Source organism: Bufo bufo, chromosome 4 (genome assembly GCF_905171765.1).
Source record: "Bufo bufo chromosome 4, aBufBuf1.1, whole genome shotgun sequence".
Lineage (NCBI taxonomy): Eukaryota > Metazoa > Chordata > Amphibia > Anura > Bufonidae > Bufo > Bufo bufo.
The window spans coordinates 379,604,311-379,627,673 of record NC_053392.1 but is presented as its reverse complement, the minus strand read 5'-3'; the positions used below and the strand labels follow the sequence as shown (position 1 = coordinate 379,627,673).

Below are 23,363 nucleotides of genomic sequence, written 5' to 3'. Positions count from 1 at the left end.
TATGTCCATATATGGAGTCAGTGCTTATATTTCAGAAAAGGTTTCTGCTGGGATTCAAACCCACGACCTTCTGTATCAGAGGCAAAGCATCTAACCACTAAACCATAGGAGACACCTTGCTGCTGACTGAAAAAATTTGAGACTTCTACTGTTATAGCTGGCTAAGTGTACATCTATACACATAACAGCTGCTTATATATATAGAGATATAGCAGAGCTGAGTGTGCTGGGACAGCTGTCATATAGAGATATAGCAGTGCTGGGTGTGTTGGGGCAGCTGTCATGTGTATATCTGTACACTTAGCCAGCTATAACAGTAGAAGTCTCATTTTTTTTCAGTAAGTTGTAATGCAGCCTTTATGGTTGTGAGGGTTAATGCTTTGCCTCTGATACACTCAGACTTTGGAGGTTGTGGGTTCGAATCCCAGACACATCAGAAGACTTTAGGAGACAAGAAAGATTAGATCATATTAGCGAGGGGGCCTGGTCAGCTGCTGTGAAGGGGCCCTGAACAGTTAAGACATCAATAGAACTTGAAAATAAACTGTCACAAACGCTGCCGACGCCGGGCCCCCTTGGCAGCTGCTTCCCCGGTAGTTACGCCACTGGTCATTTCATTGGACAGCAGGGACTGTCATATGTGAAGCATGCAGTGCCACTTAATTATGATGTGCCTCACATTTTGAGAAGCAGTGCTCTAGAATCCTTCTGTCACTTCCATGGAAGTTATAAGAACTGCCGAGTAAATGTGCATGCTGGGAGTTGTAGTTTCACAGCAGCTGGAGTGCCAGAGGTTGCTCATCCCTGCTCTAGAGATAGTTTAAAACTTTGTTGCAATGACAACTTTTCAGCATTGAATGTTAGTGGTTTGTGAGCTTGGATGGCCTACCATGTTCAGGCAGGGTTGTTGCTCATAGAACCATAATTTTTTGCTTTGCATTGATGGTACTTGGTTGCCAATATTCATCCTCATTTATCTAAAAGGTAGCATCCTATTAAAGAACCAAATCATTGACCTCCCTAGTTTTATGCATGTTAGCAAGAGTATGGCTGAGCTCACCAGTGAGCAGGGATGTTCACTTATTTTGAACATGTTGTATGCAAGGAATTCTGGGGACAGTTTTATGTTTCTCTATTTTTGGGCACAGCCGGAGGTCATGAATACAAGGATTTCAAAACTCAAGCACAGTATTGAGCGGACTCCAGAACTTAGCTTTTGGGATTTTAAGAAAACAACTAGTTAAAAAAAAAAAAGGAAAACTTCTTTTTTTCTGACTTATGTACTACTGGAAACTTTTTTTAACTTTATTATTCAACACTGCCAGCCTATTGCGTGATACTCTGTACACAATGCAAATTAGTGTTTGGTCTTCCCTATAATACTTTTGCTAAAACTGAGCTGGTTTTGTGGTTAACATCAGCATTAAACACACAGGTCCTGTTTTGTCGCCTGAAGGCTGCTTTGTCCTTTCATGTCTTCTGATTTGTATTAAGTTTTCTTTGCTCATTCCTCTCTTCTCCTTTAGTGCCGCCATTAGTTTCATATAACATATGTTTGGAAAAGAAAAAATAACAAAAAAAAATCCGTCCACTTTTCTCACATTCTAATTCCAGTTACTAACTTGCAGATCTATTTTGTGACATTTCTAAAGAAAAAATAAATAAATAAATAAATATAAAGGAAAAGTGGGGGAATTATTATGATATCTTTTTGGCTTCTGCTGTAATTCGATCCCACACCCATGATTCTGACACAAGTCCCTAGGAGTCCTATGAAACTCACTTACCATATGTGTGTATTGAGACGTTGAGTTTGAGCTTCAGCAGTGACAGTGGCCGATGGGAGTGATGACCATCTCTATTTAGAGGTGCAGAATTAAGGAATAAACAATTCCCTTCTGTTAAATTTAGATGGCAGAAGTCTATTGCAAATCTCAAAATGGATGCATTGTGTAACGAGATTTCATTACAACTATAAAGCTAATTATGGGACATACCTCCAAAGGCAACCTGTTTTAATATGATGCTTGAATTATGCACTTGACCAGTACATGGGTAATCTGTCACCGCTCATTGACATTACACTAATTGAGTAGTAGCAGATGACATGTCATAGTTGCACACTAAGAGGACAGCTTTGGGGACCGGTGTAGAATTGAATTTGTATCCTCACGTTAAGAAAACCACTTTGAATTATTTGTGCTTTGCTAAAAGATTCGCTCTTCCACCTTAAAGATGTAAAATATAATCTGTTACTTACATACTTGGAATTTGCTTTAGTGAACAAGTGAGTTGACTTGGCTGAACATGGTCAATATTTGGGCTTGTCAATGTATATAAATGTCCTATACTTCACATCAACTCACCTTCGATAAATATGAGAATATATACCATATTTTTCACTTTATAAGACGCACCTGATGATAAGACGCATTTTAGAAGAAGATTTTAGAAGCGGAAAATAAGAAAAAATATATATTTTGAACCAAATGGTGTGCTTTTGTAGGTTTGGAACCAATGGGGATATGTGGATGATGCACTGTTATGGGAGATCTGTGGATGATGCATTGTTATGGGGGATCAGTGGATGATGCACTGTTATGGGGGATCTGTGGATGATGCACTTTAATGGGGGGATCTGCGGATGACGCACTGTTATGGGTGGATCTATAGCCAATGCACTGGTATTGGAGATCTGCGGATGATGCACTGTTATGTTATGTGACTATAACCCCCCTCATCCTTAATGCATCAAGGCCCTGCAGTCCATGGATGCATTCTTAAGGATGACGGGGGTTTAAGTCTCATTTAATATAAACTATGTCCAGAAACTTTACGGTAATTGTAAAAGTGTTTACGTTAAAGGAGTTCTGTCATCAGGAACATTGGTATTAAACTGACTGACTTTAGACATTTGCTAATATGACTAAAACTCCCCTTATCCGTAAGAATGCATCCATTTACTGCATGAGGGACATTATAGTCATATTTAATGTCCAGGTCGGCCCCTGAGCTCCCCTTCATGTCCTGGCTGTCACTCACCCAGGAACTATGGTAGACAGTCCAGGGGATTGCACCCAGCAGTACATTCAATCCCTCCTTCCTTTAGCAGCGACACGCGTAGCTGTGAGGAAGTAAGCTGAGCAAGCTGATTGGTGGAGGCAGTGGAGCAGCAATGCTTCAATGCCGCCTGCACCACACTTCAAGTTCTAGGCTAAGGGTCCATTCACACGTCCGCATACGTTCCACAATTTTGCGGAACAGTTGCGGACCCATTCATTTTCAATGGGGCCGGAATGTGCTGTCCGCATCTGCATTTGCGGATCCGCACTTCCGTTCCGCCAAAAAATAGAACATGTCCTATTCTTGTCCATAGTTGCGGACAAGAAAAGACATTTTCTATGAGAGTGCCGGCGATGTGCAGTCTGCAAAATGTGGAACTCACATTGCCAGTGTCCTAGTTTTGCGGCCCCAAGTGTTCCGGAAAAAACGGATCCGGTATTTATTTTTTTCACAGATTCAATGGTCTGCGCATGCGCAGACGGAAAGAACTGATCAGTTTTGCCAGAACACTTGCGGCCGGATCCTGCATTAATGCATTTCAATGGAAATTAATGCCGGATCCGGCATTCCAGCAAGTGTTTAGGATTTTTGGCCGGAGAGAAAACTGCAGCATGCTGCGGTATTTTCTCTGGCCAAAAAAACGTAAGAGGGACTGAACTGATGCATCCTGAACGGTGTGCTCTCCATTTAGAATGCATTAGGATAAAACTGATCCGTTTTTTTCCGGTATTGAGCCCCTAGGACGGAACTCAATACCGGAAAACAAAAACGCTAGTGTGAATGTACCCTAACATGGCCGCATGTAGTGGGAGTAGCTCCTGCAGACTGAACAGTGGGGTCGGGGCCAGCCTGTGACTCCTCACTCTGTAGTGCAGCCATATCAATAAAGTTACTTATTCAACACAAAACAGGGAGGGGAGAAAGTAAACAGATCTGCCTGGATAGTCTGATGCCCAGACAGGAGGAAAGAAAGCACAGACATGAAAAACAGGTATTGGGGGCATATATATGCATGGTGAGGGGTGTTAGGAGCCTCTTTAGGTTTATGCCACCTATAAGTTGGCATTGTTTAATTCCCAAAAATTTGCCCAAATTTTGGCGCTTGGGGGAGCAATTTAGGCAATGACTCACAAGGATACACCCCTTCTGAACAAACCATGCCCCCTTGACAGATGATGCTTACTGTGTAAAACAGTAACTAAATGTGGTGCAAAGCATGCACGCCAGTGCAGCAAAGAAGTGGGACATTTTCAGTTGTAAATCTGCTCCATTGTGTTCCAGTGGATGAAGTTGAATGATTTGCCTGGCCACAATAATCTCCATCAGCAGCCATCTTATGGACAGGACCTCTATGCAGACAGCACAGGGGACATGACTTAGGCTAATCAGCCGACTGTTAATGGTACTTTTTACTTATTGAGCCATTGCTTCTGTTATGACCAGCGGGTGAGACCCGCTGCCCCATGTGACCAACTTCCTCTGAGGGCGATGTCTAAGCACACCCCTCGTTCCACACACGATACCTCTGATGGTGAGGAGAGACTTTCCTGAGGGGTGTACCAGGTGCTACCTAAGAGGGTTATTGGAACACGAGGGAATCGGGACCAGAGTGTGAACCCACTGGACTGACCTTCAAGTGACACAATACACCCAGTGGATGCTGGGAGGCCAGAGGCTGATCAGTAGAAAGAGTAGTCAGGGTACGAAGGCAGAAGTCAGGGCAGGTAACAAGCAAAGTCCATAAACGTAGATCAGGGTCAGAGCAGGCGGCAATCGAGCAAAGGCCATAATACTTAATCCAAAGAATGACAAGAACCAACAGAACACCTGATCTCAAACAGGAAGTAGGCACCTTTAAATACCTTCTTCAGACCAGGTATAAGCAGAGGAAGATAGAGGGGGTGCGCAGGCTGCCTCACAAAGGAAGGAGACAAACACCCTAAATACACACAAGGAACTCTGAGCCAGAGTGCAAGTTCTGCTCAGAACCAGGAGGGAAATGCTGGCGGCAGAAATGGAAACCACAGCTAAGAACCCAGCTGCCCGTCATCACGGAGTGCAGCAGCGGGAAGGAGTGATGAAGCCCGGCCCCCATACCTGTGTGTGAGAGGAGAATCACAGGTACGGGGGAGCTGGGCTAACAGCTTCATTTTGGAGAAAAAGTACCTTTAATCCATATGCAGATGAGCAGTTAAGTGCACTGAGGGCAGGCCCAAGCACCCTTGATCCCCCTGCATATTCTGCCACCCCCTCCCTCTCCTTTTTTACTCACAGGAATAGGTGAAATCACATTTCAGGAACCTGGTCTTGCCAATCAAAAAGGAGAGGGAGGTGCTTTAAGAGGAGGCAAGATGACCAAAGAGCACAGAGTGGCTTAAACCTGCACTCTGAGTGTGTTGGCAATGGCAATGTTGGCACACCCCAGATGATATGGTTGTTGCTTCATTGTGAACAGACCAAAAGCGATCGGCTGGATAATTTTGCTTAGAAAAAACATTAATTTTCTTTGTGATCATCTAAGGTGATCATTAAAGCCTACTAGGCCAACAATGGGCCCACACTGCAGAATCATTGTTTTCTGGGTCACTTAACTGTCACTGAACTACCTCAGTCAGCACGACCATAGACTTTGAAAAACCGCCATCGCCTGCAATCTCCCAAACGTGCGCACGAGCACAGTCCTCACTACACCAAGATTGACGCATAGAGGAATAAAATTTATGTCATGAGTGTGTCAACTATTGACAACTCTTTGCGGTTGTCTAAAATCTATTCGTTACACGTCCCCTGATAGGGGACGTAACAGGGATTAAACTGATAAGTATAGTACTACTTAACACACCACTCATATAGGGTGGCACAGTACATTGCACGGCGCACGTGCAGTGCCCCAAATTGTAAGTAAGAGGACCGACCAACCATCCTTTTCCATCTCCCAGTTCCTAAAATCTATTCCATACACCGGCCCCTGATAGGGGACAAAACAGAGATTAATCTGGTAACAACAGATTTTTTTAATTTAAAAAAAAAGAGGACAGCCTCTGCGGAGCTGGGTATTTTTTGGCCGCGTTACTGAACGCTCATGCACAATGGCTGTAGGCTCATGCGTCCTTTTGCAGAGGTGACAAACCTGGTCAGTCAAACCCAAGGCAACATCATCGATCTCATCCCATATGCGTTTTTTCTGGAGCGTGCCCTGCGAAGAGTGCTGGATCAGGCCGTAGATGAGCATGAAGAGGAAGAGTTGTGGTCACCATCACCACCAGAAGCAGCCTTGTTGTCGTCGATTGCTGGACCTGCGGCAACGCAGAGAGAGGAGTCAGAGGAAGAAGGTGGCTTTGAGGAGGTGGAAGACCAACCACAGCAGGCGTCCCAGGGGGCTTGTTGTCACCTTTCGGGGACCCTTGGTGTTGTACGTTTCTGGGTGGAGGAAGAGACCTTCAATGACGTCAGTGAGGACAAGGAACGGGACATGCTTGGTATCCAAAATTTTATGTTCGCGACCTCTCTAAAAGTGAGTTGATGTGAAGTATAGGACATTCAGATACATTGACAAGCCCCAATATGTTCAGCCAAGTCAACTCACTTGTTCACTAAAGCAAATTCCAAGTATGTAAGTAACAGATTATATTTTGCATCTTTAAGGTGGAAGAGTGAATCTTTTAGCAAAGCACAAATAATTCAAAGTGGTTTTCTTAACATGAGGATACAAATTCAATTCTTCCCCGGTCCCCAAAGCTGTCCTCTTAGTGTGCAACTATGACATGTCATCTGCTACTACTCGATTAGTGTAATGTCAATGAGCGGTGAAAGATTACCCATGTACTGGTCAAGTGCATAATTCAAACATCATATTAAAACAGGTTGCCTTTGAGGTATGTCCCATAATTAGCTTTATAGTTGTAATGAAATCTCGTTACGTAATGCATCCATTTTGAGATTTGCAATAGACTTCTGTTTTGTCGCCTGAAGGCTGCTTTGTCCTTTCATGTTTTCTGATTTGTATTAAGTTTTCTTTGCTCATTCCTCTCTTCTCCTTTAGTGTGATACACGTGTGATACGACCATTATCAGCCCAGGAAACGGTCCATGTGCAGGCCGCATTTTCCTGACCGACTACACCCTCCTGACCCGAACTGACTGTATGACAGTAATTTATAATACAGACAATCTCTTATCTGATCGTGGGGTCTGTACACATGAAGAGGTGAGTACACGACAACTGCCTCGCGGTCAGATAAAGACTGGTTGTATCATACATTATTATCATACAGTCAGTGCAGGTCAGGGAAGCCGTGGTCAGCCTGGAAAATGTGTCCGACACATGGACCGTGATTCCTGGGCCGATCATATTTGTTTGCATGAGCCCCATAACACTGGCCTCCACAGTGGCCCCATAACACTGGCCTCCACAGTGGCCCCATAACACTGGCCTCCACAGTGGCCCCATAACACTGGCCTCCACAGTGGCCCCATAACACTGGCCTCCACAGTGGCCCCATAACACTGACCTCCACAGTGGCCCCATAACACTGACCTCCACAGTGGCCCCATAACACTGACCTCCACAGTGGCCCCATAACACTGACCTCCACAGTGGCCCCATAACACTGACCTCCACAGTGGCCCCATAACACTGACCTCCACTGTGGCCCCATAACACTGACCTCCACTGTGGCCCCATAACACTGACCTCCACAGTGGCCCCATAACACTGACCTCCACAGTGGCCCCATAACACTGACCTCCACAGTGGCCCCATAACACTGACCTCCACAGTGGCCCCATAACACTGACCTCCACAGTGGCCCCATAACACTGACCTCCACAGTGGCCCCATAACACTGACCTCCACAGTGGCCCCATAACACTGACCTCCACAGTGGCCCCATAACACTGACCTCCACAGTGGCCCCATAACAGTGACCTCCACAGTGGCCCCATAACACTGACCTCCACAGTGGCCCCATAACACTGACCTCCACAGTGGCCCCATAACACTGACCTCCACAGTGGCCCCATAACACTGACCTCCACAGTGGCCCCATAACACTGACCTCCACAGTGGCCCCATAACACTGACCTCCACAGTGGCCTTATAACACTGACCTCCACAGTGGCCTTATAACACTGACCTCCACAGTGGCCCCATAACACTGACCTCCACAGTGGCCCCATAACACTGACCTCCACAGCGCCCCCATAACAGTGACCTCCACAGCGCCCCCATAACAGTGACCTCCACAGCGCCCCCATAACACGTATATCCACAGTGCCCCTATAACAGTGACATCTACAGTGTCCCCATAATGGTGACATCCACAGCGCTTTCCATTAGAGACATCCGCAGTGCCCCCATAACAGTGACATTGGCAGCTCTCTCCATTACAGTGAAATCTGTAGCGCCCCCATAACAGTTACATCCACAACGCTTTTCATTACAGTGACATCCACAGCGCTCTCCATTGCAGTGACATCCACAGTGCACCCATAACAAAGAGATCCACAGCACTCTCCATAACAGTGACATCCAGTGTCCTTAAGTGCCATCCACAATGTCCTTATTGTCATCGAGTGTCCTTGTGCAGGCGTTGGGATCATGGAATGCTGGCAGGAGGCGGTGACCATTAAGGGGATCATAGGAACCCCTGCGCTGCGGAGGGTATTATTTAAATAACCTTCCCTCCACAAGTGATTTTAATCTGCAAAATACTAGGCGCCGGAGAACCCCTTTAAACTAGACAGTTTCTAGTTTGCACACGGACACATTTTTTTGGCGCACTGACAAAATTCTAGAGCAAGGACACTTTTTGGCATGCTGACTTTAAACATAACCATATGGTATAATGAGATAGTGGATGTGTACATGATGCTTTTGTTTCCATCCCAGGGCCCCCAAAAATGGCAGCAAGTATGACACTTTGCATAGTCTTTCTTAAAACACACAACTCGAACCAGCAGAGAACCGGTAGAACAGGTCTAGCTCGTCATACAGTATCTACACCTCATGGAGGGATGATATGTTGCAGGATTGGGACTATTAGGCCAAACCTTTTCAAATAAAGCAGACTGTTGGAGCCCAACAGTAATAACATGAAAAATAGTACAATTTTATTAGTAAGGGTTTCAGTCACCATATTCCATAACATTTTCTTTGAAATTGATTCATGATCTCCAGCATATACACAACATCTGCCATGAATGCCTGATGGGTGCAACTCACTCCCACGCTCCACATTGAAATTTATGGAGAGTGCTGGTGCTCACGTTCTCGCATTACAGACTTGGAGCCATTGGTTGTAGCGAGTCACATGACATACAATGGGCATGGCTAATTTTAGACTTAGTCTAAATTCATGTGCTCTCACATAAAAAAAATACCTGCTTGTATAACCTCACTATGAAATAATGTTAGCATAACAAAAAAGTTTCTTTCAAGACCAGTTTGTGAATGTCTATAACACATTTTCACCCTTTTAACCCCTTCCTGACATATGACGTAATAGTACGGTGCCCGCCCAATCAGTGCGGGGGCCTGGCAGCAGGGGCGGATTTGCCATAGACCTTACAGGGAAATTTCCCAGTGGGCTGATGTTCAGGGGGCCGCCTGAGTCCTCCTCACAGCTGGAAGTTTTTGGGGGTGTATTTTGTGCTGTTGGCAGTATTTTATGATGGACTGTGGGATTTGGCTCGGTTGGGGTGGTATAATGTGCCACAATATGGTATTGCTGGCTCTGTCTTCCATGAATTTGGACCTGACTACAAAACGGGGCCACTTTTAGTATTTTTTTTACAGCCGCTGCCCGGCAGTCACTGATAGCCGGGCCTCTGCTGTATCCACCGGCATTGCTGTAAAAGCCGGGGGATTAACCTTTTCTATGCCGCGGTCAGTGTTTGGGGATCCCATCAGGTTCGCGTCCTGCGGTGACGGGGACCCGATGGGCGAGAAGGCAGCCCGATGCTTTGCAGAGGTATCGGGACCTGCCTTCTACGGAAGCCTAGGAGATTTAGATTCAGTTTGAGCTTTAATCTGGTACCAAGACTAAAGTAGTATCTTCATTTTTTTATATTTTATGTAGCAGAAAATGGGGAAAAAAATGGAAAATGGATATCTTGTTAATTTTTTTCCTTTTGTGATTTAACTTAGTGTTACTAGCCAGATATGTTACATAATAATCCCTACGCTGTCACATTTATAGAAATATCAAATATCTGTACTTTACTCCACCTTTAGCATTGCTATAAGGACCCAGAACAAAGGCCTCCATGTTTTCCTCCTGTCTTTAGGTGGTATACGGGAACTGTAAATGGACGCACAGAAATACTCAAAGAACACATACCATGTCCTCCCAGCATGCACATCTCCCCCATCAGACTGCTCGAAGCCCATGATGTCATTGAGCTGTTACAGGTTTCCATGACAATGGCCCAAAAGCAGGAACCCGGGCATTTAACCACTGTGACCACGGCATTTGAGGTGGCTTGCCCCGAGAGTGCTGTGCTCCTAAGGCCCCATTCGGCTCCATCGCACTGAGATCAAGGGAGCCGTTCAGCTGCTGTGTTTGCCTCAAGCCAGCTAGAGGCAACCATGCTTACCACAAGGATGCTCCTATGGAGCCCTGCCTGTAGCAGAGTGCAATGGAGAAACGATCAGATGATTGAATGTTGAAGTCCCCTAGGGGGAACTTAAAAAAGTGGGCGAAAAGTGAAAAAAAAAAAAAACAACTACAGTTCTCTCCACAAAAAAAGCTCTCATACAGCTCTGTAGATGGAAATATAAAAAAAAAAAAAATTATGGCGATGCAGAGAAAATATTTATTTTTTCAAAGATTTTTTATTTCTTTAAAGGGGTTGTGTCCCTTCAGTAAGTGGCATTTATCATGTAGAGAAAGTTAATACAAGGCACTTACTAATGTATTGTGATTATCCATTTTGTTTCCTTTGCTGGCTAGATTCATTTTTCCATCGCATTATACACTTCTCGTTTCCATGGTTACGGCCACCCTGCAATCCAGCAGTGGAGGCTGTGCTTGTACACTATAGGAAAAAGTGCCAGTCTCTCTGGTGGCTGGGATCATGGAACTGTTCGTAGACTGGCACTTTTTCCTACAGTGTGCAGTCATGACCACCACTGCTGGTTCGCAGGGTGGTCGTAACCATAGAAACAAGCAGTGTGTAATGTGGTGGAAAAATGAATCAAGCCAGCAAAGGAAGAAATATGGAGAATCACAATACATTAGTAAGTGCCTTGTATTAACTTTCTCTACATGATAAATGCCACTTACTGAAATAAGACAACCCCTTTAAAGAAATAAAAACCTTGGAGAGAAAATGTTTATTTTTTCAATCGCCATCGACAGCCATAACCTTTTTTTTTTTATTTCCATCTACAGAGCTGTATGAGAGCTTGTTTTCCCCCAATGCAAGCTATGGTAAAATAAATGGTGCCGATAAAAACAAACCCTTGTGTGGTTATGTGAACAGAAAAAAATATTATGGCTCTTGGAAGGCTACGGAGGAAAAACAAAATTGGAAACAATTTAATTTGGCCATGTCGCCAAAGGGTTAAACAGGATCATGTAATTTTATGTTGCTGCTGCATGGGCTATACGCTACAACCACATAAGAGGGTTCATGCATATTGGGTCATCCTTCCATTATGCAGTATTACGGTATATGGTTTGCAGTCCATTATTCCTTTATTATCTTATTTTTATTGTGGACTTCCTGCATACGACCACACAGAACCTTTCCAACATGCCACTCGCCCTAAAAACTCTTAAAATTGTGATTACATCACAACCCTGTTGGACAAGATTGCTGCGATGATGCTAGCCCAGTACTATGAGGTGAGGATTGATGCTTCTTTCAACATGGGGGTTCCTTCCAATCTGCCCAGATTTTACACTGTTTTCATAACATGCAGAGATCAAGAAGGGGTAACAGTCCCAAAAAAAATAAAAAATACTGTCTTGTCTTTTTGCAGGTGGTTTCAGCCCAGTCGGACAGTCACTTAGTCGCACACCATCAATCAAGCTGCAAATGGTAATGTATTTTCTGTAGCCATTTACTAGCAAGTATTAGCACTTTGCAATATTCTGTCTATGTTTCCAGTAAAGATCCCCTCGTTAAACTGTGCGGACGAAAAAAATAGTTTTGCCTAATACTTTGGAGGTGGGGTATTTTTTGTTGGAAAGACTAGCAGTGTTTTCTGGGAAAAGTAATTTTTCTGAATTTCAGAATAGAACACAATATCTGTTGAAGACCACATTCACAGGACCGTGGGATGGCCATGCTCGTGTTGCGGACCGCGGACCCTATGACTCCAATGGATCCGCAAGATGCTGTGAAAGATGGGACATGTCCTATATTTTGCGGCTCCGATATGGAAGCCCTTCTATGTGCTTCCAGGTCTGTGCCTCCATACCACAAAATATAGAATATGTCCTATCTTTCGCCACATCTTGCAGATTGAAGTCAATGGGTCCTCACCACGATGCTAGTGTTTTGCTGGTCTGTGGTTTGCAGTCCCCAAAAACAGGCCTGGCCATCCCACGGTTGTGTGAATGCAGCCTAACCTGAATTTCCCTTCATCTTTGCTTCGCTCTCAATCCCCATGCAGATTGCTGTATTGTACAGTCCACGAAAAACAGACGGCATCTGTGTGCATTCCTTTTTATTTCTCACTCCCATCAATAGAAAGGACAATTCTCATCCACAAAAACGGACAGGAATAGGACCTGCTGTGACTTTCAAGGATTGAGCATTCAAAAAAAAACCACGCGTATGCATGGCCCCGTTGAATTGTATTAGTCAGCGTGTTATCTGTTCCAAAAACGGAGTTAAAATCTGATTGTGCATGAACCCTAAGGCTGGAATCATGTATCATGTGCATTTTTTTTTATTTGTGGAAGTTTTTGGAGCTACAACAAGGAGTGGATTCAAGAGGAAATGGGAAATTATTTCTACTTCTTCCTGCTGGATCCATTTCTGGCTTTTGCTCAAAAATTGCATTATTAGTTGCAGCTCAGACTGCGTCAAAAAATGCATGTTTATTTCGTGCCTTAGCAATTTTCTGGCTCACAAACGTGGTTGGCACTTTTCAAGTCCATACAACCTAACAAACTATGCTTTCACAGCATTCACCACTGGACCCTACAAACCAGGATATGAACTTGATGAGGCGGGATTGGGCTGCCGCGTTGACAGTCTGATCCCGCACTGTGGCAGGGAATAGAAATAATCAGTTCCCTGTCACTAATGCCTCCTGAACTCCTGTGCACTCAAAAGAAGTGCTGTTCTGTGTTGTTAGGGAACCCCATGACTTTAAAGGGGTTCACTATGCATAGGAGGCATGGAAGTATGCATAGATAATGTGATCTGTGCCTTCTCTGCATGTCAGCGTGGAAAAAACGTATAAGGGTTTTCCCATCACACACAATGTCTCTGGGACCCGCACCTACACCGAGAATGGAAAGGTGCACAGCCGCCCTCCATTCATTTCTGTGAGGCCACTATTTTCATCAGCCCCATAGAAATGAATGGAAACGGTGGCCAGGCAAGCCCGGTGCACTCCCATTCACTTGTATGGGGAGAGCGCTTGGCGATGGCCGGACCCTGGGCAACCTGGGGTCCTCCATCCACCGCTCTCCCCGCTCTGTTGTCTGCGTAGGTGCAGGTCCCATCTATCAGACAATGGGGGCATATCCTAGCAATATTCCCCCATCGTCTGTCATGGGAATACCCCTTTAAGGTATCCCCTATCCTGAGGTACAGGAGTACTGAGCTATAGAGTATAGAGATGAATGGAGCAGCGGTGCACATGCTCAACCTGCTGTTATGTTCATTTCAGGGGGTCCGTGGGGTACAGTGTGTCCCACAAGGCCACCTGAAATGAATGGAGGAGCAGATCAACCATGCGCACTGCCACGCCATTCAATTCTATAGGTAAGCCGGAAATAGCGAAGCACCGTACTTCTGCATCTATGGATAAAATCGGGAGAACGTATATTTTGCCTCTCACCATTTTTACCTAATTGAAGCATACACAATGGATTGATATCAGCCCCAAATTTAAATAAGGACTTTGGGGTAGACTAAGGCCTCATGCACGCGGCCGTTGTGTGGCCGTTCCGTGCATCGGGGACCGCAATTGCAGTCCCCAATGCATGGGCAACATCCGTGCAGCGGGCCGGACCCATTCAACTTGAATGGGTCCGTGGTCTGTCCGCACCGCAAAAAAATATGACACATATTTATTTGCGGTGCAGAACAATGGAAAGAAACACCACGAAAGCACCCTGTTGTGCTTCCGGTGTTCCGTTCCGCATCTCCGGAATTGCGGACCCATTCAAGTGAATGGGTCCGCATCCGTGATGCGTGGTGCACACGGCCGGCTGCCGTGGATTGCCGACCTGCCGTTTGCGGGCCGGCAATATGGCCACGGCCGCCCACCTTTAGAGCATTCTAAACGAATAAACTTTGCCATGGGCATCAGTGCCCCAAGCAGCCTATTATGGAAGTTTTAAAATATCTATTTCTCAGTAAAGTGTGTAAGTAACAATTTTGTAATATAACTTTTCGTTCTCCTGGTAGATAGGCTCACACCATTTAGCCCAGTATTTCACCCTGCCTTTGCTCAGCAGATCTATGAATGAATGATTTATTCCCCAGCATTGTATGAAACTTTTCACAGACATCTGTGAAAATACTGGTTTCTGTGAGTCACTATAAACAGACCTCAGGGGCTCCTGTGCCAGTGAGAGACACAGGCACTCCCTGCCTAAAAAGAAATGCTGCAATTTCGTAAAACAAACAAAACTTCACAAATAGTAACATTGCCGATTGGTAAATGTGTGGGCAGAAAGGAATTAGAGAAGCCAAACTTGTTTTGTGAAGGCACCTGTTTCGAAATGGAAATTGTCCACTCCTTTACAAGTGATGGCCTGTCCTCAGGATAGGCCATGAGTTTTTGACCAGTGGGGGGGTCCAACACCCTGCACCGCCACCGATCAGCTGTTCTGCAGTAGCTCTGGGGCTGGAACTACACCAGAAGTGAAGTCAATGGGAGCAGCACTGCAGTGACCAGCTCTGTCCACTGGAGCTGTGGAATTCTGAGGGTGCAGAATAGTTGATCGGCTTGGGTGTGGGACGCTCGCTGATCAGATAGTGACGGCCTATTCTGTGTCATTTCCTCAAGAATTGCACACGTACAGATTGTATCAGTCCTATTTTACTAGACTAATGATGCCTAGGAGGGAAAATGATGCTGCTGTGAAGGCATATGCAGCTTACAAGGATCTGTCTTTTCCAGTGCCGATCTCTAAATATTGAGATCAAATTTTTTGGGTGCTGAGTGGCTCTTTACATGCAAGTTTTAGCCGATCCATGGAGCAGAAAGATTTTTAGCATTATGGTGCACATTTGCATGCCCATTTCTGATGCTAGCATTTGTAGACAAAGTTGAAGTAGTAACAATGTGAGTGGATTTATTTTATGGACACTGCAGTATGTCTGGCACAATGCCATGAGTAACTCTGGGTGATGAGCACCATACTTTGGGAAGTACTGGTGCAGTTATTCTTGCGTTGGCACTAGCATTTGGCCAGTACTACCTCGTACACAAGTGGAAAACAGCTGTAAAGTGAAGATGTTAAAGGGGTTGTGGAACGCAAGTATATTGATGACCTGCCTTCAGGATTGGTCATCAGTATCAGACCGGTGGGTGTCCAACTCCCAGCACCCCCACGATCAGCTTTTTGAAGAGGCTGCGGTACTTGTGCAGTGTGTAACTGCATGCTGACTAACGTGTAGTGGCGGTGCAGTGTAATTACAACTGCTGGTCCCGTTCGCTCTAAGAGGATGAGCAGCTGTAGTTACATTGTACTGCCGCTACAAGTTAGACAGCGTGCAGTTAAACAGTGAAGAGGCCACAGCGCTTGCACCAGTGTTGTGGCCTCTTCAAACAGCTGCTTGCTGGGGTGCTTCGAGTTGGACCCCCCACCAATCTGATATTGAGGACCTATTCTGAGGATAGGTTATCAATATGTTAGTAGTTTGCAACCTCTTTAATGTGCTATGTGGCCTTAAAGGGGTTGTCCAGGCTTCCCCTCCTGCCTGATCTGGTATAGACTGGGTGTGGAGACACTGAACTGCATGCTGGGCTGCCAAGGGAACAATAAGACCTCCAGCAAGTATCCTGCAGGGATCTTATTCTAATTAATGGCACCTGTGCGTGATATTTGCTGGGCATCGGATGGTTGCTTTGGTTCCCCCAGCATAACTTCCTCGCTTCCTTCCACTGTGATCTTCAGCACAGGGATAGATAAAGCAAAAGGTACAGTCTCCTTAACCTTCTGAAATTATTTAAGTTTGAAATTGGGGCAAATTTTGACAATTCCTGTTTTGGGGGCAGTTGACATTTTTTTGTAACATGGACAACCTCTTTAACTTATGCCCACAGCCTACCTCCACTATTAAGCTTCATACGTATTTGCTCCCTGTCTGCTGCGTGTCCATCTTCCAGTCTGTGGCTTGTTTACTTCCTCCCAGGCATGGGCATGATCATCTCCTCCGCTGCAGCCAACCAATGACTTCAGCGGTAACATGTCACTTGTTGACACGTCACCACTGAAGCCAGTCATTGGCTGCAGAGCTGCAGGTGACCATGCCCAGGAGGAAGTAAACAAGCCAAGGACCAGAAGATGGACACGTAGGAGCCAGCACGCTGGACGGGAGCAGCGGATTTTCTGGTAAGTTTGAATCTTTTAATAGTGAAGGCAAACTACAGGCATCAGTTAAAGGTTAGGTATTCCCAAACAACCCCTTTAAGCTTTTTCATGACTCAGTCCTGATACTTCATCGTCAGCTGCAGCTTGTCATCCTTGCCTATGAATGAGGGTTGTGGTTCAGTGTTCCAGACCTGAGCACTTGATACGTGTTTTGTGAAACTGATGTAGATGACGCATTTGTCTTTTCACCTTGCCTAATCTGTACTTCAGCTTCATTGCAATTACTGCTATCCTTACTTTTCCCTTGCTTACTTGTATGTTTTGTACTGATGTTATTCATTGTCATAAATGTTTTTTTTAATCATTTTAGAGTGATTTGGAAGCAAAGGTTTCTTCCTTGAAAATAGAAGCTGACAGTATTCTACCAATCCAGGAGACAGTGAGTATACCTCATTCAGACTATTCAGCAGGAGTTTTTGCAGGCTGAATTTGCAGTGGATTCCGGCCCACGGAGAAGCCAACTTCCACTGTTTTCAATGGGAGGCCATGGTTTTTTGCCACCAAGAAAGGGAATTGGGAAATTGCCTCCCATTGAAAACCACGAGAGGCGATTTCCAGATGGCCGCCTAGTGGCTTTTTGGTGTGATAGCTAAGCAAAATTCATTCTGCAAAAAACTCAGCCTGAACAGCCCGTTATGTTGATTATTTTACAGTATTTAGAGGCTAAATAGATTTAGAAATAAAGGATGTGTCAATGCTTTATAGACAAATCACCAAGTCGTAGTCAAGGGGTAGTTGCCAGTTGGGGGGGGGGGGGGGGGGGGGTGTCCTTGCACACTGTCCAGTTAGTGCTGATAGTGTCAGAATGTAAGAATTGCCCATTTGACACGGGTAATGTTAATATAATTTATTCATACATTTCTAAGAGGAGTAACAAAAGAATGGCAATATGCAGTTCTAAGAAAAGATTCTACAGACATTTTCTTTCATGATCAATACAAATGCAGTGGTGTCAAGGATATATGGGCATGTCACCACAGCAGCCAAGAAGAGTACATCATTACTGCAGCATCTTGGAGGATCAGAGCGTTAAAGTTGTAATTGGCAGGGAGGGAGGTGCGAAAAGCTAAGACAAATATAAACACCCAATTAGTCAAAAGCTTTAATCATAAAATAGCATAAATATACCTCTTACATCCAGTGATGTCTCCTCTGATGTAGACGTTCTCTTTCTTTATCTTCTCCATTCAGACCAGACCGCCATGATGATTTCTTTCAGCCGTCTCTGCAGAGTTTGACAACTACTTTTCCATCCTCCTCTCCATTTTCTGAACACCCCATCCTGCCATCTCTAACACCGTGCCCACTGTGCTTCCCCATACTATATTGTAGAAACAGATAATCCCCCTGAAAATACTAGTTCCACACAGATAGTGAACCTTTCCATAATTATTGGCACACAGTGCCCTAAAAAATAACTGTGCCCAGCAAATAGTGTACTTGAAACTCATAGTGCAGTAAACACAGTGTCCTCCAAAAATGATTGTGCTAAGCTGATACTGTGCCAGGGTGCCTCCCAATGTAACAGTCCTCCCAAAAGTCCCACCAATAGTAATAATTCTCTGCCAGAGTGCACTATGTGGGAACAGTGCACCCAATAGTAATAATGTCCCTCATTTTGCCCCCAGAAGTAATAATGTCCCTCATTTTGCTCCCAGTAGAAATAATTTCCCCTATAGTGTGTGCCTTCCAAAAATACCCCCTTCCAAAAAATGACCCCTTATAGTGCCCCCAGTACAAAAAAAGTCCTTATAATGTCTGCCAGTGCAAAAATGCTCCTTATTTACAGCCGCAATATCCCTATAGTGCTTTCTCCAGTTACAAAATAATGACCCCACCCCATTGTGGCCCAACACCATGTTGCCAAATAAAAATAATAAACTCAAATACTTACCTCCATTCTGCTGTCAGTGATGTAGTGCAAGACACAGACCTCTTCTAGTGTGTGCCCTGAGCTCTATGCAGCCCAGCTCAGCCAGTGCGATAATGATGACACCGACCCCTGATAAGATAGGGCAGGGCTGGCCAACCTGTGGTTCTCCAGCTGTTGTGAAACTATAACTCCCACCATGCCCTGCTGTAGGCTGCTAGCTGTAGGCAGACTGGGCATGCTGGGAGTTGTAGTTTTGCAACAGCTGGGGAGCCGCAGGTTGGCCATCCCTGGGATAGGGGAACTAGGACTAAAGCCTATTAGAGGAAACAATGGTCAACGGAGATATTGCTCCCATGCCTTCGCAGCGTTCAACTGTATTGCTGTCCTGAGTACAGCGATGCAGTTGAATATGTACAGATGAGCGTTGCCCCTCATTGTTGGTGCACCCCTGTGCCCGTTGCTCATGGTTGGGAGTGGAATATAGTTTCTCTATTGGAAAGTGGTGCAAGTGTTCTTTTTCAATTTGGGTCCATCTTGTTTTGGCAAAAGAACATTGGTTACACAATAAAACGTGCACTTGATGGAGCCGTATCTGTGGTGGAACATGTTAGAGGCAGTGAAATGAGCAAGATTACATTTTTAGGGTCAAACAGAAATGAAAATGTTAACTACCTCATCACTTTAACAGTTTTACCAGTGTCGGGCTGTGGTGTCTTTATATTCTGAGAAATGAGTTCACTATGTCGTGTTCATAAATCAAAAAAGAAGCAGCTGTTCTGAAATTGGTACAGTAGCTGGTCTGATTAGTGCGCTCCACCATTTCCCACAGGCCATTATCACATGCCTCCTGCTGTGTTCCCACCACCTTGATTCCTTTAGCAAAACTTTACAAAGCCCCAGCTTTTACCAAGGTAGGGCTTTGGTTTCAGCTGTTGTACTGTGAGAGGAAGTAAATGGTAAGGGGTGTCTTTGTGGCATGAATGTGATAACGTTGTGGTGGTCTTATCTCTCCTCTAGGTGGTGGCTCTATACGACTACACTGCGCATCGATCAGATGAGCTAAGCATCCATCGTAGTGACATTATCCATGTGTTGTACAAAGATAATGACAATTGGTGGTTTGGCAGTCTACAGGATGGACAACAGGGTTACTTTCCAGCAAACTATGTGGCTGCTGAGAGTAAGTTCATAGAAAAGAGAGCATTGTTGGTTTACCTAGTTGTTTTATTCGTTACATCTGAAACACTGATATGATTTGTGAACGTAATACTACCTTGCTTTATCTTTTCTAGTCCAGCATGAGTATGACCACTCTACAGCATCCAAATCCCATTATCCTGTTTCCCAGGAACATTCACAAGCAGACCACCCTGATTATACTCCCAGCATGGTAAATGTTGTTATCTTAACAGAAAATATATACAATATTTTACAGTAAAGTACTGGTCATTTTGTAGAAGATCATATTCCGATTTTCCTCTACTTTAGTTTAAAGGGTAAAATGAAGATGATTTTTTTAACTTGCAGATCCTGCACCATGTACAAAGATTCCCTTGAAATGTTTAGTATACGGGCACATGTTGGGTCTGCTGAGGATTTTTCGCTGGAGATGGGCTGTTTTTTGTGGCGTAATTGCTGCAGGTCTTCCACTGCTTTCAATTCATTGTCATGGATTGATAACCCGAAGTGCACTTTATGCTGTGAGTTTTTTCCACAAGTGTGTGGATGAGATTTCTGAAAATCTCATCCATTTTGCTTGTACTGTAAATGCTGCAGATTTTCTGCATGCAGTTCCTCTTTGCAGAACCTGTGGCGTATATATACCGTAAAATGTATTTGTGAAAAGAGCCAGGGGCGTAGCTATAGGGGGCACAGAGGTAGAAGTCGCTACTGGACCCAGGAGCCTGAGGGGGCCCAAAGACCCTTGTGCCACATAAGAAGAAACTGGTATTCTAGAAAGTGCATGCTGATCAAGTTACACCTCTGGCTGGAGGGAAGGGGTTTGGTCAAGAATTTGGCATGGGTAGGTTACTGTTTCAATTTTTGCCTTAGGCAGCATGAAGGCTATGTGCTCCCCTGCCCCTGGCCACAAAGCAATGATGGAAGGGGGGCCCAAGCTGAACTCTTGCACCAGGACCCATGAGCTTTTAGCTACGCCCCTGAAAAGAGCCCAAAGGTCAGTACCCTTGGGCATCTCCATTAGAATCAAGGCCTACTCCTCCAATCTTCATCTTCTGTACTCCTTCCTCCACTTCTCACGTCTGAAACCCAGCTCTTGACATCATTAACCATGGTGCGCAGGTGCCATAAGGCTTAATGCCGCCAATGCCACAGAAGGGAACAGACGGCGCAATCACAAACAAATGGGTTATATGAGCCTGCACAAGATTTCAAGCGTTTGGTTTCTGACATCAGGAGTGGAGGGAGGTGTATAGAAGATGAAGATGGGAGGAGCAGCCCTCAATTCTAATGGGAGTGGCTGGGCCCAAATGCCTAAGGGTACTGCCCTTTGGGCTCTTGCTAGCTAATTATTGGACTAAATATCTTTTTCAGGGGAAACGAAGATCAGTATATATCAACAAAAATGTATGTCTGGGATACAGTAAAAATGTGACCTACAGGGCACCAGGCAGTTTATAATGGGAAAAGGTGGTGACAGACTCCCTTTAAAGCCATTTCAGGCAAAGTCATTAAACGGTTAATTAAGGCATCTGTTAAAGAGGACCTGTTACCACAAAATGCAATGCAATCTGCAGGCAGCATTTCTCATCCGTCTCATTGGGGGAGCCAGGCATTGACCATGGGTATAGCTGTTGCCGCTAGGAGGCGAACACTAAGCATAAGAAAGTGTAAGCTCCTCCCTCTTCAGCTACATCCCTTCCTGCAGGGACCAAGCTAATCAGTTTTAGCTTAGTGTCTGCAGAAGGGCTCCGAGTCCTCTAACCCTAAGAGCTCCGCTGCATGACGGGCTCCCGATCGGCTGGGCGGCCGGCTTCGTGTGTTTCGGCATGTTTGGCTGGCTCACATCTCTGATGCGTGGGTGCGGGAGGTCATTGCAGAGGGCTACAAGCTGGATTTCAAATCCTCCCCTCCTTCCCGTTTTTTTTCGGTCGTCTCCTCCGGCCTCTCCCGCAGCCGCAGATTCTTTTTTTCTGGCAATTCACACGCTGCTGCAGCAAGGTGTGATTGTTCCGGTTCCTGCACAAGACCGTTTTCAGGGATTTTTACTCCAATCTCTTTGCAGTTCCCAAAAAAAGAGGGGACGGTCCGTCCCGTTCTAGACATCAAGGCGCTCAACCGTTTCCTTCGCGTTCACAGATTCCAAATGGAGTCACTGAGGTTGATCATTGTGTCCATGGAACCGGGGGAGTACCTGTCCTCGATAGACATCAAGGACGCTTATCTTCACGTGCCCATATGCGTCAGTCATCAGAGGTTTCTCCGGTTCGCAGTGGGTCCATTTCACTACCAATTTGTAGCCCTCCTGTTCGGCCTGGCCTGTTTTTTTTCCACAATAATGCCTCTTGTACATCGTCTTATTATCTTTTGGGAGACACCTCTGTCATTTCCCGTCAAAAAATTACTTGCTGGTTGAATAAAAGTAACTTTTCAAGTAAAACTTTGCCAGGAATATGAATAATTATGGGCATCATTGTATATGCCCCATCCCCCTCTTCTGAATTGACTCCTGTGTTTGGCTCATAAAACTGTGCCAAAAACGTAATAAAAAAATTGCATTTGTGATTTAGGTTAAGGAACATTTCCTTAACTGTTTCCTTAACAAAATAAACAAGCAGAGACCCACGGGCAGAGTTTCAAACAGCAGAGACCAGCAGGCACATATATGCAATCAGCCATAAGGCTGATCGCATACATTTCACCCTTTAGATGCTGTGGTCAAATGTGTCCACAGCATCTGAGCAGTCCGGAAGCGGGAGCCACGCGCTCCGGCTCCCGTGACAGCATTCCCCAGCTGAGATGGAGGAATATGACCACTGCATCTGAGCAGTCCCGCTCCCATATCAGCATTCCCCGGCTGAGATTGGGGAATGTGACCACAGCATCTGAGCAGTCCGGAAGCGGGAGTCATGTGCTCCCGCTCTCGTAACAGCATTGCCCAGCTAAGATCAGGGAACCTATTACTTTTTTCTAATAGCCCGAAGCTTAAAGCAGGCTTGGGCAGCTATTAGAGGGATATACCAATACAGGCCACTAGGTGGCAGCGCTGTATTGTTATATTGAAAACTAAGTGTTCAATGATGGCTATATAGCCATCACAGAACACAATGGGCAATCTAATAATTTCCAGGTATAGTCACCCAGGGTGACTTAAAAAAAAGTAAAAAAAAAAAAAAATTTCCCCAAAATAAAAATACTTAACCAATAAAAAAAAAATAAACATCATGGCCGCATGCAGAAATGACCATAGTATTAAAATATAACAAGATTAATCCCATACAGCGAATGGCGTAATTGAAATTTTTTTTATAAAAATCAGCCAATTCGACATTTTTTGTCACTTCAACTCCCCAAAACTTTTTATAAAAAGTGATCAAAAAGTCACACACACTTCAATATGGTATCATGGAAAAGTATAGTTTGCCCCACAAAAAAGCACTCTCACACAGCTCTGTACGC

At 44.9% G+C, this 23,363-nt stretch overlaps 1 protein-coding gene across 1 annotated transcript in view; it reads left to right on the top strand.

The window, feature by feature from the left end:
* AHI1 (Abelson helper integration site 1) overlaps positions 1–23,363 on the top strand; it is a 231,072-nt gene that overhangs the window by 186,494 nt on the left and 21,215 nt on the right. Inside the window, exons 20-23 of the mRNA XM_040429185.1 lie at positions 12,049–12,107; positions 17,163–17,231; positions 19,743–19,905; positions 20,018–20,115. Of these exons, the coding sequence (XP_040285119.1) occupies positions 12,049–12,107; positions 17,163–17,231; positions 19,743–19,905; positions 20,018–20,115 (389 nt within the window). The remainder of the gene's footprint in view (positions 1–12,048; positions 12,108–17,162; positions 17,232–19,742; positions 19,906–20,017; positions 20,116–23,363) is intronic.